This window comes from Drosophila sechellia, chromosome 3L (genome assembly GCF_004382195.2).
Source record: "Drosophila sechellia strain sech25 chromosome 3L, ASM438219v1, whole genome shotgun sequence".
Classification (NCBI taxonomy): domain Eukaryota; kingdom Metazoa; phylum Arthropoda; class Insecta; order Diptera; family Drosophilidae; genus Drosophila; species Drosophila sechellia.
This window is the reverse complement of record NC_045951.1, coordinates 1143213-1161210: the sequence shown is the minus strand read 5'-3', so window position 1 is coordinate 1161210 and position 17998 is coordinate 1143213. Positions and strand designations below refer to the sequence as shown.

General features: G+C 47.0%; 1 protein-coding gene across 5 annotated transcripts in view; it reads left to right on the top strand.

The window, feature by feature from the left end:
• The first annotated feature begins 6573 nt into the window (after window positions 1-6573).
• The window catches only part of LOC6610258 (protein bric-a-brac 1), a 55969-nt gene continuing 44544 nt past the window's right edge, over window positions 6574-17998 (top strand). For 4 of the 5 annotated variants that reach the window (XM_032719987.1, XM_032719984.1, XM_032719986.1 and 1 more), the window contains exon 1: window positions 6574-8535. In XM_032719987.1, the coding sequence (XP_032575878.1) occupies window positions 7003-8535 (1533 nt within the window). In that variant the 5' untranslated portion in view covers window positions 6574-7002. The remainder of the gene's footprint in view (window positions 8536-17998) is intronic. The other variant, XM_032719988.1, reaches the window with a different exon arrangement.

Below are 17998 nucleotides of genomic sequence, written 5' to 3'. Positions count from 1 at the left end.
TTGACCCTGCTTGAAAAATCATTTTTTCCCCGCTGCATTTTCACACTTCAACAGAACGAAAAAAGGCGACAGGCCGCTGCATAAAAAGTGCAACAATTCAAATGGCCCCAAAATCGGTGGGGGCGAGATGAGAAGCCTACTGCAAAAATTCATGCAAAAATCGGATCGGCGCGTGCAAAAGTGGAAAGTGGAGGAAAAAACCAATGCAACAGCCACCGCAAACAAGCAGCCAGGGACGCGCGGAGGGGGGTCAGCCAAGGGGGCGTGGCAGGGTTGAAAGCACGGGCGAGTGCAGCGTCGATTGAAATCCCTAATAATCGCGTTGAATGCACTTCTGTCGTAAAAAACGAGCAGAACATCGCGGAAACCGGGGAAAATGGTTTGGAAAAAATGCAAAAATTTCGTGTGCACGAAGCGGGGGGGTGGCGGTATGGGGAAAAAGGGAGCCAAAAGCGAGCCCTGAATGGAAATGACCTTCACAGATTTTTACGCTTTTTTACCAACATGGCCAGGACATTGATATGCAGCGCAGGATAATCGCGGCCAGTGCAATCAAAGTGCAATGCAGCAGAAAAGGGGGCGCAAAAAGGGGGAAAGGGGCGAAAAGGGGTGGAAACGGGATGGCGGGGGTTGAAGAGGAGGCTTTCTGGTGCGGCCTTTTTGGCCAGTTTTTTGCACCCACTTCGCAATGGGCTGCCAACTGTTGAGCCCCTGCAACAGCGGCTGCAAAAAAGGGGGCGGGATGGGCAGCTGGCTGTGACCTTGGCGCGTGTGCCGCATGCTGAACAATCGAATGGACAGCCAAATTGGCGGCGTCATCATCATCAGCAACATCATCCCGCTCCATTTTTTCCGGCTGCACTTTCTGGCCGCGATGCATCGCTTTTTTCGCTGTCACTGGCAACCTGCAACACACAGCAACATTTTTCGGGGGCACGGCCCCCATTTTTGGGTCGCGTTTTCGTGCGTGGCCCATTGAACAGTCGCGTTGCATGTAGTCAGATTCGCAGCAACGCCACTCCCCAGCTTGCCACACCCCCAGCGCCTTTTTTTCCCACCCCCCCGTTGCACCGGCAAAATTTTCATTCATGCATTTTGTGTGTGCGTCGCGAGCAAACTCATTCAGTTTCAATGCCTCATTCATGGGAATGCAGAAGTGCAGGTGCTTTTTTCGGGGTAGTGGCTTCCTCTTCTTTTTTGCCGCTCTGTGGCTTTAGCTTTACCCAGGTGTTGACGGCCCACACAGGTGTGAAATCAAAGGAAAGCGGCTCTGGGCACGGGGATTACCTGAAAACCCCCTTGAGCAGCTATCAAAAACTTGTAGAAGTCACACCGCAATTAATAATTACTTCGTTGGTTTTGAAGTTCTGCTTATGCTTAATAAATAAGATGATCCCTATGATTGCTCAGTTCTAAGCTTTTTACGAAATGTGATATTTTTCCATACTTATCAATGTTGCATGCTTCCGTATACTTCGTGCAAATCCATGCCACAAACGAAAATCACTCAGTTGGCAATCGTGCCACCCCGACTTCAAACAAATCCCCTGGCAATTACCTGGAGATTCCCTTCTATAATTTTCTTCCTCTTATAATAATCGTGCATTGTCAAACACCGCTGGCAATTATAAGAAATCTCCCCTTTGCGCAGAAGATGAACACAGCCTCAAAGATTTCCACCTCGAATGGTTTCCTGTTTGTTTTTAATATTTCTGCCGTGGCTTTTAATTAGTCTGCCAGTCTTTTGAGCGCTTCTTATGACAATTCTTCGAGCGAGACTTCAATCAGTGGGCCTGTCTTTGGAGCAGTAATCATTCCGATTCGGGGAAATTATGTCAGCGAGAACTTAAAGCGAATGGCTGGCGATTTAAGGTGCAACTGCTGGACGGGCACATGTGCTAATCCCCGCCAGAAGACAGAAAGACAGAGGGATGCAGCTATGGCCACCCCTCGACCACATGGCCTAACAACTTGCAACGACAGACGTCGTCGATGCCGTCCGACAAATACAATAAAAAAAAAAGAAATTATTTGCCTGCGTCTGCACTTGAACGAGCGGAATGGGCGTGGCAGCGGAGGCGTTCATTTGTATATAAATGAAGGGGCGCGGGGATGTGGGCTGGATTTTCCAAAGGAGCGACAATGGCCAAGTGGAAGCGGAAGCGACGCAATGCAATCAAATGGCGCAGCGCGCAAAATCTACAAAAACACAAACGCACACACACAAACACGGGCAAATACAGGCAGCAGATGGACACACATGCAACATGGGTGGAACGGGCGGGGTCGGAGGTCGGTGGTCGGGTGTCGGGGGTCAGGCAGCAGAGGACACTGGACATTGGCAACTTGCAACGCACGCGAAAATCTTGCCAGTGGGGCGCCGGGCAACAGGAACGGGCAGCCGGGATCCCAGGACACCAGGAGCTCTTCCTATTCTCCTGCAAACAATCCTCGGTACAGTTGCGCCGTCTAAGCCTGCTGGCTTCAGCAGCAGCAGCATCCGCTGAAAGGGGCAGCCCCCTCGGCGAGCCACCCACCACCCCCTTCTGACCATGTTTTCGCGTTCGTTTTGCCGCGTTAACTGTCCATCAATGCGGGCCCAATAGGGGAGTGCACTGAGCGAAATTGCTGCAGCTGCTGCTACAATCACAATAAAATAGATGCCTAGAAGTTTGCTTATTTAAAGTGTGTGTGGAGTTATGGCGCATATGATCTTAATTAGTTGTGATTACGTTCTAGGTTCTATGCTAGCATTTCTCCCTCTGCATCTGTTCCTAGATGAGGCGTAGGACTAGTCCTCGTCCTCGTGCTCATCCTTTGGCACATCCTCGTGCGCGTCCTCCGTCTCGTTCTCGTTCTCATTCTCGGCCGGCTGTCTATCTGTTTGTGTCTGTGGCATGCACCCCTCTACCTGATCCCCGACTGCTCAATCCTGGCCGGCAGCCCCATGTGCCCCATCTGCCCCATCCTGGGGCACGGCATTCAGAGCCCCCTCCTCAATGCGTTTCCCAATCAGACAGCCAGCGGCATCGTTAGCAACGCAACGCAACGAAACGCGACTCTCGGAGCTCGCCTGCATTTCCAAGTTCCAAGTTTCGTTGCAACCCCGATGGTCAGCAGCTCGGACTTCCACGTCCACTCCTGCCGCCAATCCACCGACTCTAAACCCTCACCCCACCCTGGCATGGTGACTCCCTTTTTAAGCCCTTTTTCATTGCCCATACGCCCTCAAGGGGGTTTTATTGCGCTAGGCATTTTTGCATATTTGAGGCATCATCGCTCATCGCTTTTGTGTGTAAGCCAACTTTCAGACATGGTCGAAGGTAAAAACAGCGGCAGGAGCAGCAAAGCAGCGAAGCAGCAGCTGAGGACGAAGAATCAGCAAAGGGCTAACCCTTGTGCCACCCATTTTCTGCATTCTCTAAGCTGCAACGTCGCCGTTGTCGCTGTTCCTGTTGCTGTTGCACTCTTCTATTTGGCGTTTTAATATGCAACATTTTTTCCCGCTGATCTCCCCGCCGGCGATGCCCCATCCCCATCCCCTTTCCCCTCTCCAGTACCCATTTTACCCCTTATGTGTACGTTTGGTCACCTCCATGGTCGCAGCATTCCTCACTGCGAACAAAAACAGCGAGATCTTCCACCACATTACTTGTTTGACTACATTAATTATAATTCTAAGACTATAAATTGCGTTACCGTCCAACTTAGATCGATTAAGTCAGTTACTGCATTGTAGTTTATGAATTTGGACAACCAAAAAGCCTAGATTTTCTGCCAGTGCATTCACACTCATGGCAACCGTTTTATTTGTTTGTTTGCTTGTTCGTTCACTCATGTGTGTGGGTCAGACGGCGACCTCTCAACCCCTCCGCAACTTTGTCTGTTTGGCTCAAATGTTGTCATCTTTCCCCGCACACACACTCCACCCCACGGAGCCACCGGCCCACCCACTTTTGGCCTTTCGCAGAGGCTTTCGTCGCTTTTTTGGACATCAGCATCCAGTGGATTCCATCCCACGAACCGGCGTCCACATCTCCACAGCTCCGATGTCCTTTCACGTCCGCGTCATCGTTTTGCTCGTCAGCGTCGTCGTCACCAGTTAAATACATAAATTTTCGTATAAACGCGTTCTGCAGTCGCGAGCCTAGCAGGCATTTCCCAATTTTCCATTTCCCAGCGCCCGCCTCCCCCCTTTTCCACTTTATGGCGGGAAACACAACAGCAAACAACTTAGAGAATGCGTGATGCATTTTCGTGTTCCTGCGTTTGATCCAAATTCTGTTGGCTGCAATTCATTGGTTGCTATAAGCACAGTGTTCTAATTGCATATGGTTTTGGGGGAAAATAGGCGGAACTTTCAGCAAAGGGTCATAAGTGGTGCAATCATTACCACATGTGTACATAGGTGGTATAATAGAATATCAGAGGTTTTAAAAATATTATTTGGAGCCTATCAAATTTATTAAAAACTTTTCATTCAAAATACTCAAAAAATAGAAGACCGAATAACTTATGAATTGATAGCACACACTCATTAAATAGTAGAGATACAAAGTCCAAAACTATTTCAAGGGCTGGCCATTAGTAGGCAAAAGTATCACTTAGCGTCATTAAATCACCGGATACGAGTGAATGAAGGCATTAAAAGACTCATTCACAGATGCCAGGTGAATACTGAATAATCTGATCGATGAATACCTGCCGATCGCGTATTTGTGCCCCTTTTTCGCGATTCGCGATTCGCGATGCGATTCATGGCCGATGTTTATTATAATGTAACCAAACTGAAAAGCAGCCGCCATTTGCCAGTCACGAAAAAATTATGCATAATTTATGACTGGCTGTAGTGGACCCCTCTCGCCACCTCTCGCTCGCTCACCTTGATATGTAGCTTCGTCCCGCTCGCACTTGCGAGAATTTATTATTTTTGCTAGATTTGTGTTTTTTATTTTATGTTTCGCATATTATAAATGCGCAAGGCAATAACAAAAATAATCATAAACACATACACGGAATCACCCACACAGAGGCGCAAAACCGAGGCTGACCAGTCTCAAACGATAGTGCCCCGCCCTCCGCCCCTTCGGCCGCTCACCACCCCCAAATGCCCCCAACCCCTTCTCATGAAGAGAGCGAGAAAAACTAGTGGAAAACTGCAGGTGCAGCTGAAAGAAAGAGAAACGTCTCTTATGCGAAAAGCACCAGCCATCTCTCTCGCGAAAGCGAGAGAGCCAATTCGCCGCACATCTTGATTTCGCCTAAGCATTTGTTTACAATGCACGACTGGCAGCGACGTCGACTGCGAAGAGAGTTTTTCGTGTTGGTTTTTCGCTGGGGGAGGGGGCTGAGTGGGGTACCCCTCGAACGGAACTAATTAATGAAGCATCTTTCAGCCGAGTTTTGTTTCTCAGTCGGATGAGGAATGCGTGAGGGAGAAAGAGTTATGGCTTGGGGAGAATAGAAAGAGAGAGGAATGTGCTTCGAAAGACCTAATGATCACTACCCTCCACTTCTCACAACATACTAAGCCATTCATAGACTAAGGAAAAGGAATATCAAAATCCAAACTCTTAATATTAATTAGAATATTTAATTTTATCTTAGAAAAGAACATCCATGAGATATAAGTATATACCATCAATTGGCACCTAAATAATCGGCCAACTCAGCCATATTTTCGCCGCATTCCCAAATCCTGAAGACCCCCTCGATGTGTTCCTCTATTTTGAGCCAGGGGTAGTGGTCGGTGGGGCTCGTCCACACCCTCTCCTGCCCAGCACCTCCGAAAAATAATAGGCCTAAGCTCGAGTCCGCACTCGCACTCACAATCGCAATCGCAATCGCCGTCGCTCTCCGCTGCATTTTCGGGGCAACTTCCGTTTCCTCACGCACGCACACTTGCCACTTGCAGCGACGCATCCTTTTTACGCAACGGTAGTTGTGCGGCGGCAAAGCGCCAAAATTTTGGGGGTTGCAACGGCGAGAGGCCGAGAACGAGGACGAGTTCGAGTGCGTCGAGCAGGCCGACGGAGGACGAAGGACGAAGGACGAGCGAAGCCGATTCCGATGTTGAGCTCGAGGAGAGCCAAAACGCAGCGCAGGAGCAAAGGAATGCGGTGCCGTTAGCCGGCGTTTTTTGGCGCCTACAGCTCGCCGTTTTCGGCCATTTTCAACGGGCTCGCCGCTGCTTCGGTCGTTGTCTCTGCCGTCGGTTCTCAGCCAAGCCGCGCTGCCTCCGTCGCATTTTCCTTTCGCAGCGCCGGCAGAGCAGTTCGCGAACTATTCGCAACTTCGTCGCGAACTCAGTCGCAGCCTGAGAGCAACAACTACAAAGCAGTAGCAGTAGCAGTTGCTGCTGATGTTGCTGTTGCTGCCGCTTCTGCTGTTGCCGTTGCCGTTGCTGCAACATCAACGTTGCCTGCCCCTCGACGGCCTTAGCTTTCCACAGGCACTGGCACAGCCACATCCACAGCCGCACATCCACATCCACGTCGTCGTGGGCCATCGTCGTCGTCGTGTGTTAAGTTTGTTTTGAGTTTTTCCGTATCAAAATGTGCAAAACGATTTCAGTCTAATTCAGACGCTCGTGCTGAGAAGACTTTTGGCCCTGTTTGTTGGCCAACACAGCCATAGAACACTGAAACCGAAACAGAAACGGGACTGAAAGCACACACTGAACACTGGACACGACGACGAGAACCGAATCGAACTGAAAGAACGAGGCGGGCTAATTGCCAAATGGCCACGTAGTGCGCGTAACGTAACGAATACGTTAAACACCCATACACACACGCCCAGACACACACACGCACACAGAGACTGGCACGCACACAGATACGCACATGTACATGCCCACTCTCAGTTGAGCGTCGTAATTGTCGCGGATATTTTTGAATGCCTTCTTAAACGCTATGTGAAGAGCGAGTCGCGTAACGAATAACGATCGCGTAACGTTTACGATCGCCGGTGATCAACGATCAACGATCAGCTGCAGACAAAATGGCGTCGGCGCAGGCGGAGACGAATGTCGGTGTGGCGCCCGAACAGGGACCAGTGGCCCAGAGGCAGCGCAAGGGGACGGGATCGGGCGCCGATTCGCCCAAGAGTAACAGGAGCTCGCCCACTGAGCAGGAGGAGAAGCGTATCAAAAGCGAGGATCGCACTTCACCCACTGGCGGAGCCAAGGACGAGGAAAAGGAGAGTCAAGGTCATGCTGGAGCCGGAGGGGGAGGATCTTCGCCAGTGAGTTCGCCACAGGGCAGGAGTTCTTCGGTGGCCTCGCCCAGTTCCAGCTCCCAGCAATTCTGCCTGCGCTGGAACAACTACCAGACGAACCTGACCACCATCTTCGACCAGCTGCTCCAGAACGAGTGCTTCGTGGACGTGACCTTGGCCTGCGATGGTCGCTCTATGAAGGCCCACAAGATGGTCCTGTCCGCCTGCTCGCCCTACTTCCAAACGCTTCTGGCCGAGACGCCCTGCCAGCATCCCATTGTGATCATGCGGGACGTAAACTGGTCGGATCTCAAGGCCATTGTGGAGTTCATGTACCGCGGCGAGATCAACGTGAGCCAGGACCAGATAGGTCCTCTGCTCAGAATAGCTGAGATGTTGAAAGTGCGCGGTCTGGCGGATGTGACCCACATGGAGGCGGCCACGGCAGCAGCGGCTGCCGCTTCGTCGGAGAGGATGCCCTCCTCGCCCAAGGAGAGTACTTCAACTTCCAGAACTGAACATGACAGGGAACGGGAGGCCGAGGAGCTACTGGCCTTCATGCAGCCCGAGAAGAAGCTACGCACTTCGGACTGGGATCCCGCTGAGCTGAGGCTTTCCCCACTGGAGCGGCAGCAGGGCAGGAATGTGAGAAAGCGCCGGTGGCCCTCGGCGGACACAATATTCAATCCACCCGCACCACCCAGTCCACTGAGCAGCCTGATAGCCGCCGAAAGGATGGAGCTGGAGCAAAAGGAAAGAGAGAGACAGAGGGACTGTTCGCTGATGACACCTCCACCCAAACCACCACTGAGCAGTGGCTCCGCAGCGGGAGCCACGAGGCGCTTGGAGACCGCTATCCATGCTCTGGACATGCCATCGCCGGCTGCCACGCCAGGACCTCTCTCCCGATCCTCGAGACCACACTCGCAGAGCCCCCAGCAGCAGCAGGCACAGCAGCAGGGTCAGCTTCCTTTGCCCCTGCCCCTGCATCCGCACCACCACGCATCACCCGCCCCACATCCCTCCCAGACCGCCGGATCAGCCCACCACCCGCCATCGCCCGCTGGAGACTCCCGTTTTTCCCTCGGACCCGCAGCCGCCATGGCCGCTGCCATGGAACTGAGTGGCCTGGGACCTGGTCCCTCCGCCGAGCCACGCCTACCGCCTCCACCGCCGCACCACCATGGCGGTGGTGGAGTGGGCGGTGGGGGAGTTGGAGGAGGTGCAGGCGGAGTGGGTTCAGGCGGGGGATCCTCGCTCGCCGATGACTTGGAGATCAAGCCAGGGATCGCCGAGATGATCCGAGAGGAAGAAAGGGTGAGTGAATCAAAGCCACTTAAATTGCACGTTTTCCAAATGGGGAACTATCTATATTTCTATTTCATCTTCCTCAAATATACCTTTAGTGAATCGTTATCTAAGTTAGTACATATGCCAGTTAAGAGAAGACTCTTCAATTCTGCAAATTAAATTCTACAAAGAGAGAGAGAGAGAGAGCGCGGTGGAGCTCTCTTCTGCTGCTGCTGCGCTGCCACTGCTCTGTCGCAGCGCTGCTTCCGTCTATATCTCTCTCCCATTCATTATCCGATCTTTTGCCTCGGTTTGTTTTGATTCACGATTCGCGCGACTTTCGGCAATCTTCAATCTTCGGCTGCGAATTCTGCCGGCGGCATTTCGCCTCGTGTCGTGACGTCACAGCGCGGAATGCGGAGCTCCGGTCCCAGCGCTCTGTGGAACTCCTCGCCCCACCACCAGAGTGCCCATTGCCCGGAATGATTGACAGCATTCACGTGCTCCACGTTCCACGACCATTGTTTGCTCTCCTCGGCCGCTCTTTCTTCCCGCGGAGATTTGCTCCACATATTTACCCCTTCTCAGGTCAGATCCCCCGATACTTGGGTTCTTGGGGAGCAGTCACCGGAACGCTTCGGCGACCAAGAGGTGATTGAAATTCCTGTGGCCTGCGGTTGATTTCGATCTATGGAGCATTTTGTGACTTGTTGTGGTTCCCTAAGTGTGCTTCAATTAGGGCAACGACGGAATGGGTCTGCACAGGAAATATCTGGGGCTAGAATCGATAGATTCAGTATTAGGATTTTAATGTAAATTTCTCTTCCTGAGACTGAATCTTGAATCATTAAAAATTTAAAAAAATTATTTAATGATCTTAAGATGCGCTTGCAATATATGAAGATATCTATAGGTCAAATGTGGCTTTGCTCCATAGTTATATTTCAATAAGTTACCTTAAAACATTGTATCTGAAAATTTACGACTATTAAGTGAGCCCGTATTTTTTGTCAGCTTAACTTAACGACCGGTTCGAGTTGGACTGCGACTGCATTAGCACCGAGCTCACCGCAGAATTCGCACTTTAATAAAAATTTGTATTTATTTATCCAATAGACGTCGACGACGTTCACTCAAGAGCCCAGATCTCTGGCGATGGGGCTCCATTCAGAATCCAGAGTCCCATGCATCCGATGAGGAGTTGCCCGGTCCGGGATCAATCGGAATGCGCTGTTTGTTTGTCTGGGCGCAGAAGAGGTCCCAGCGCGACGACTCATTTTCTGGCCGGTTCTTGGCCATGTTCCATGTTCCGTGTTCCGTGTTTATTGTCGCTTTCGAGTGCATTAATCAAACAGCCAGCTATGCACACATGTGCATGTGCATTAGCCTGCTCATGTGCTCAATTTTTGAAGTCCGTCTGTCTGTCTTTCGGTCCGTTTGCCTCTGATCGCCGCGGCGTTGGCTCGTTAGCGTCTCTTTTCAATAAATATTTTGTTTTTATGCTTTTTTAAATATTTTCCCAACTGACCGTTTGCTTTGCTTTTTATGTGCTTAGAAATTCTTTGGAAAATGCATCTGCATCTGCATCTGAATCTGAATCCGCCGCGGCATCTGTATCTGCATCTTTGTTTGTTTGCCTGGGTATTAGTGTTGCCGGCCGTGTTTATGCTTTCCCGCTGTTTGCCTTTCCGATTGTTCTCCCCATTTCCCCATCACCGTCATATATTTCCCAACGTTTATTCACACATTTCATTTATTATTAAAAACTGATGCATTTTTCGTTGCTTCGCGGCTATCGCAGCAAGGCAACGCCACAGATGCACCCGAAAAAAATGTGCAAACCTTTGAAATTTCGGTATATAAAATGAGTAATAAATTCTGCCGATCCACTGAAGATTGAGTCTTGAAATTATAACTCCATTATTTCGAGCACATGGAAATATCCAAATTCATATCAATATACGATTTCACTTTTCCACGTGTAAAAGTCAAATATTGATGGGCTGCATCCTCGGCCAGCGATTCACCAGCTTCTTTAATATTTATAATTCCTTCCATTTATATTTATATGTTTGTGTGGATGCACCTCGACTTACTCCTCCTCCGCTCCCCGCCATAAGCAGATAAAGCCGATAAGTGTCAGTCGTCGTGGTCCAGGGGTCTCAGTTCTGGATGTCTGGGCCCCTTGGTTTCTGGTGATTAATTGCACTTTTATTTGTCTGCCTTCGCCTTTGTTAAAAATCATTTTTTCTCCTTTACGCATTTTTTGTTCTTCGGTTTTTCATATTTTATTGCCAGCGCATTTAGATTGTGTATGCGAGTGAGCATCATTAGAGGTTGTATATTATTATTGGTTTCCTCTCCAGCTTCTCGATCAGTTCACTGAACTTTTTGCAGATCGTGGGCGCAGAGGAAGTTTTTATTAGGCCCAATAAGACGGATGGAAACATCTAAAGGGGAATACTCTTGTTTTTCTACTGAGTGATTTTATGAAAATCAACTATGTAGATTGGGATTATTATTCGTACTATTCTCGAAATTCAATCAACATCTTATAAACCGTTGAAGGCGGACTTGACCGTTTTTCAACTGCAGAAAACAATTGAGATATATTCCTCTACTGATTGTAATCAATGCCGCATCCCGCAGCCTTTCCTTTCGATTTCCTCGCCACTTTCCCACTCAATTAGTCCGCAGATGAGGGCCAAACCGCAGGGAGAAGATGCAGGGAATCCGCAGAGAAAGGGAGAAAGAGGGACCGGAGGGACAGAGTCTGAGAGAATCTCACACTCATGATTAGCGTGTGTCGCTACCTTTTCCAGCAGGCAAAAACTGCAGCCCGGCTGCCAGAAAAAACGATGCAGACAAATTACCAAAGCGGAGGGGGAATGCTAAACGTGCCACATTCGAGCTACTTGAACCAAACCCGGGGAAAAGGTGGAGAATCGGGAAAGAGGAGCGAGTGGCGTGCATAAAAATGGAAAAAGATGCACAGCTCGAAAAAGGAATCTCGCAGCTCGAGAAGGAAGCCAACAAGCCACTTAACCCAATCGACAAAAGTCATTACACTCGTCACTCTTTCGAGCGGAGAAGACCTCACAGCTTCCGCAGTGCAGCGCAGTATCTGCGAGATACATTTGTGTTCCTCGGATTCTGATCCCCGCTGCTAACTTCAGGGTTGCATTATATAAAATATTACAAATAATACAATTTATTACGTGGCCCAGCGTGTTTGGATCTCATTGTTTCCACCTTCATCGCCAGCTGCATCTGTTGCATCTATCGCATGCCGAACATTTTGTATTTTCTTTTGTATACAACATCTTCGGGAAAGTAAATAAATAAAATAAAAATGAAGAAATATATATACGAACGACGCAGCCAAACAACCCGAAAGCCAAAGAATACAAAAGATACGAATCCCCAGCCGAGAAATAAAAGCAAAAATAAATTGTATAATCCGCTTTGATGTATCGCCTTCTGTTTTATATTATTCAGTCATATTTTATATATGCGCACCGATCCCCAAACGATCCCCACATGGAGAATACACAACTGCGGCCATTCAAGTACTCCCCAAGTAGTTTTTACAGCTTCTTACACATAAAGAATGCAAAGCAGACATACAGATACAAATTCGGATTCGGATTCGGATTCATATTCGGCCCTGGTCGATTTAGTTTAAATGCTTGGCATAAACATTTAATTAAATACGAAAAGGCCATAACAGAGCGATTTTAATGTTTATATTTTCAAATACTTGGCGGAAAATTTTCATTTTTATGGCTAAGCCAAATAAATCGTATACGATGTGGAAATGAAAATGGGAAATGGGATTGCGGCAACAGCTGCACAAGTAATTCGTTGATTAATCTATAAAAATAAATTTGTATCTATGGACTCGCTGCCTGTGTAGCCGAGCATCTAAGTATCTGAGTATCTGAGTATCTCAGTATCTTGTAGCCGGCCTCCTCTTGGGCCTTTTCTAATCGGATTTAGTTGACCGGCTTCATTTATTTTATTTATTTTTATGCCCGTAATGCGGCATAAATAATTTATACTGATAAATAACCCCAAATGCCCCCCTCTGAGGCAGCGTGTCGTAAAGCAAAACAACGCACAACCGACAGCAGGAAACGAGAAATAGGAGCGGCCCGCCTTTTCAATCTCGTGTATCCTTCTAAAAATATTTATTTATTTATTTTCCAACTCACACACACACACCGCACTCACACTCAGCGAGCCTCGCAGAGGTCTGCCCACATTTATTTGTAACCCTGTATAAATTTATTATATTGCATTAGTTGTAAGTCAGACCCAGACTGCGCTGAAACTCAAATACATCTGGGGAACTTGAAGTTGTGGCCTGCTGAGTGTCTTACTCCTGCTGCCCGCTTTTCCAGGGTTTCTCGGTCTTTGATGTGCGTGGGCCTGGGGGATGGGGGAGGGGAAATGGGGGAAGGGTAGCACCGGGAAAGGTGCGTGAAAAAACTTATTATAAATTACCGTATAAAATATAACAAAGTTGCTGCAAGGGAGCGGCTCCTCCTCTCCTCTCCGCTCCACTAAGATATGTACATTCTTGATGGAGTGTGGCCGGGAGAAGAAGGTGCGGTCAGGATTAGCGAGTGAATGAAGCTATTACACAGCGAGAAACTTCGGTTTGAAAGAGCTGCAATGTGGAATACAATCTTGCATTGAGCCAATCTTCACATATCACATACTTTATTCCAGTGTCCTTGCACTGTGAATCAGGGAAAAGGACCTGCATGCAAAAGGGAAAAGAAAGAATGGGTGGGGGAGTTGTAAGTGCGTGAGTGTTGGAGGAGTCCATCGAATTAGCGAGAGCAGGAGATCGCCTCTAATTGATGTGGGGCATGCAAGGCTCCACTTCCTATAAGCCATAATGGAAATGCAGGCTCTCAATCAATTATTGATGAGCCCGGATTAGATCCCGCCCGGGTGTGAATGTCGTAATCCCGCTGCCATTCTTCCTTTTTGCATTTTAAATATATGTGTAAAAAGAAGCTGGCCGCACCCAGCTCTTTCAGCGAACACAAAGGGCAAATCTCGAGGAGTTCTTAAAAGACATGCCCCTCTGATGGTTGGGCGCGGGGCTGGGAGGGGTGTAAACTCGAGTTCCCTGGCAACAAACTAAAGACAAATATTTACAATGAGCGGCCGATTAATCAAACGCACAGCCAGCCAACACAAAAAGTATTAAATAAATAAATTAATGGCGGATCGGCTTCATCAGCAGTTGCCGTTGAAGGAGGCGAAATATCATGTGTATCTGCAAGATACAAGTTTGTCTTGGCTTTTGTCTTTGTGCAAGACCGCCTCTCTGCCACTTCTCCCCTCTCCCCCTTTTCACCCCGCCCCCTCGCAATTTATATCGAACGAAAATAAATTAATTAAAAATGCAGTCGAGCGGACAGAGCCAGATACATATTTTTTGTTGTTTGCTTTTGTTTTGTAATTTATTAAAAGACGACCGAGTCAACGGCTGCAGCGGCAATTTTTATAATTGCATTTATTTATTTACAATAATTGCGCGGCTGGCTGGCTTTTTCTCTCTTTATTTATTTATTTATAGAGCACGCACGTGATTGTCATCCGAAATCGATTGAATTTCAAATTTTGACCCGTCATTGCAGCAGTCCATCGATAAGATAGCATACTAGGCTCTGTATTCGAATTGGGTAACCCAAGAAGTTGGCTGAAGAGCTCGATTGCTTGGAGAAGGTGAAAGGCGAGGAGCGGGGGAGTTTCAGGTGTTGGCTTTCTCGATTAGCCCACTTTAAGCGGCTGAAAGATACTCCGAGTATCCAGATACTGTGATACCGGGGTACTCAACCCCCCAGATACTCAGATACTCAGATACTTGCGGTCGCACTCGTCATCGGCATACTCGGCGTCATCATGCTCGAACCCAAACTCAAACAGCTGTTGTCGACGCTTTTGGCCATTGTGTCTGCTGTTCTGTATCTGCGGCTGAATGAGTGACGCGCAGTGAGTTTGGTGTTGTACGAGCATGTCGTGTGTGCCAAAGTGTGCTTGTGGCGGGCCATAACCTGCCGCAACTCGAAAGCTCGCACACACAGCGGCAGAACGGCTGAGAAAGACCAAAAAACAGAGGACTGAAATCGACACTAGAATACACTCGCCGATGCACAAGCTTAAGATACTTGCTAGGGAAATATAAATACATAAATCTCTCCACAGATCTGCAATCTGTTAGTTAGTTGAACTAATTAAACTCTTGGCTAAACATTACATCTGTCAACGAATTTCATCATTAAAAAATAAGAATTCCATTAGTCATAATGTTGATAATCATTTTATCAAAGTGACTTGTAGAAATATCATATAATAAAGTAAATGTTAGAACTAGTCAATAGCCATAAAACACGGTTTATTGATAGCACAGAAAGCACGATTAAAACTAAAAAAAAAAAACAGCGAAACGTATAGAAATCATTTTCCTGATAAGATCACTGTGAGTCCCAAAAAAAACAAAAAATAAAGAAAAATGACTTGGAGAAAAGTCAATTAGGCTGCGCTAAATGTTAAAATCGAACAAGACGCAGTATATTATGGTTTATTACCGACCAAGATAAGCAATTTATGGTTATATTAAATATGAGGAGCTCGTAAAAATTATTGCATTAATTTCCAAAATTGTCGTTGATAAGTATTTCGAGAGACCTAAAAATAAAGAAAGCTCTTTGGGTCAAGTCAGAAATTGAACATTCTTGCTTAGTTGGTAATCATATATACTGTCTTATAAAGAGTGTTAGCTAGCAGATGGACTCTGTTATCTATAGAAATCCTCCGAAATCGAGGAAATCAAAACTTGCATCGCCGTCGACTTTGACTTTGATGCGTTGGCCGCACGCTTCGCTCGCACTCACATTTACATTCACATTCACATTTACATTCACGCAGTGCGGACACCGAGATGCGAATCATATTCATTCGCACGCTCTACTAACAGCGGGGGGTGGGGCAGTGGGGGGTTGCGGTGGTGATAGGGGGTTAATGGGGGATGGGGGAAGTGAGTTGCGGCTGCGTGCTATGAGCAAATCGCTCGCTACGTCGCTTTCATTCAATTAGATACATTTGTATCTTATGACATGTATTTTCACACCTAGTGCGCTTTCTTTAATTACAGCTGTATCGCCGAGATACAGATACTTTATGCCCCTGCCACAAACCCGAAATCCACGGCTGCATTGTGCAATAAAAGTAAATGCGCTTCGGATTTTTATATCATTTAACAGTGTTCGCAGAGCATTTGGGTTTCTTATTTATGAGGGCAGCGAAGCCCTGAGAAGCAGTGAGAAGACGACGTCGGAGAAACCGAGAAGAAGTTATAACCACAACCCCGCTCGCCGCTTTTGTGTGTGCGTGTGTACCTACGTTTAAATTTTTTATGAGTTCGTAATAAAGTTTCAACATTTTTCATCATTAAAATAAAATATAAAGCCGAAATTATATTTTATCGTCTTCGCATCATTCTTTGCCTTAAATACACGCCGCGCACACACTCGCCACGGCGCAGATACAAAGATACGAAGATACCCAGATACGGATACAAAGTTGAAGTTATGTGTAGCAGCGTCGCCGGCACGGCCATAATAATGAATATATATGGAGAGGGACAAGGAACCGCACTTTAAGCGAAGACGGGGCTGCAGCCACGGCAAATACATATAATAAATAAAATAACAAAAAAGATGTGAATAAAATAAAAAATGGTAAGCGGCAGCGAGAACTCAAGACGACGGCAAAGAAATATTCTTTAATTTAGACCGCGCCCCTTCGGCCCACGAAAGTTAAGTGAAGTAGTGAGGAGTGAGTGAGAGAAAAGGGGAATAAAAATAAAAATAAAAATATAACGAAAACGAAGAGCGTAATATAAAATAAATATTTCAAGGAACTCGACTTGGTTGCCGTTGTTCTTGGCATTGTAGCTGCTGTTGCGGTCGCTGTTGTTGCTGTAGTAATTTATAATATTCCTTAACGATGTGCAAAGGGCAAAAACTGAGCAAGCTGGCCACAGTGGGCTCGACGAGGCTAAAAGTGGAGATAAAATCCAAAAACTATCTGCATATGTTCCGACTATCACATACCCCTTACATATTGAACAGTCAGCTTAGTACACGAGTTATCTTCTAGATACAATAGTAGTGTTTCTTCTGTAGATACTTCGACTTAGAAGCGTGATGAAAGTCGATGGGTTCCTCCCCAACTTCGACACACCTGACTACTCCTCTTCGACCTCCAAACCTGGTGTCCACTAGTGACAACATTTGTTTGCCCCCATTCCCCGACTAGCAGCTCCGACATATTTGCCCAACTTTTTGCTTTGACATCGGACATCAATCAGCAGCAGCTTGCTCGCGAACAAATGACTTTGGGCAGGTGAGGTGTATTTGATTTGCGATATCTCGATTTGCTGGCGAGTTGTGCAAATCATGCCCACTGTGCGCAGCCTTAATTCATTTTATTCATTTTTATTGTTGGCGTTCTTTATTTTTCTGCTTTCTGTTTTTTTTAATGCGCAGCTGCTAAGGAAATGATTTTCGAAAATTGAAGTTTATGACGATGAATGGAATAATTTTTTGTATTATTACGCTTATATCTGCTCCCCACACACATCGCTCGTGTGTGTGAGTGTGTGTGGTTTTGCCACAACCATTTATATTAATATAAACAATAATTTTAAGCCCTGTAAACTCAAGTTGGGCATTGAACCCTGGCCCGGAAAGTTAACAATCGCACTGCATTTAAATATATACATATACAGACAAATGAATTTCTTCATCTTGCAACGACTGACTGCAATTTGGCTTAATTGCGTGCAAGTCGCCGCTGCTATCTCATTATTATCAGACGGCAGTGACGTCGCACGATTAATCAAATCAAACGAAATCGAATCAAAGACGATTTACATGCACACGCGAAATGTGAAGTGTGTGTGCTCAGCTCAGTCCCACACACACATCCCTGTACATCCATATGCCCATATATCGCACCCATATAGCCATATATCCGTACCTGTATCTGTATCTGAATCTGAAGCTCTGCCCCTTTGCTCCGGCTGAAGTATCCAAGGGGTTTGGAGCTATGACAAAGCATTTTTAAGCCATTTGATTGACTGACGTTAAAATATTCACGAGCGGTGCATGCAGTGATTTTAATCGCTAGCTCGCCCCATTCCTTCGCCACTCTTCAGTTCTCTATGCAAAAAATAATAATTATTAAAAAACCAAACCATATGAACACGAGGCGCTCTGTGTGCGCAGCTTAGCAAAAGAAGAAAAGTGCACACGGAAAATGCATGTCACCCATATTGGCTAACAATGCAATGTTCATTCTTGAAAATGTTTTACTAACACGTTGAATCTATTTCTAATTTATAACCATTCTCTATTAAATAAAGGCCATTCAATTGTGCTTGTATTATAAAGGGTGCACTTCATTT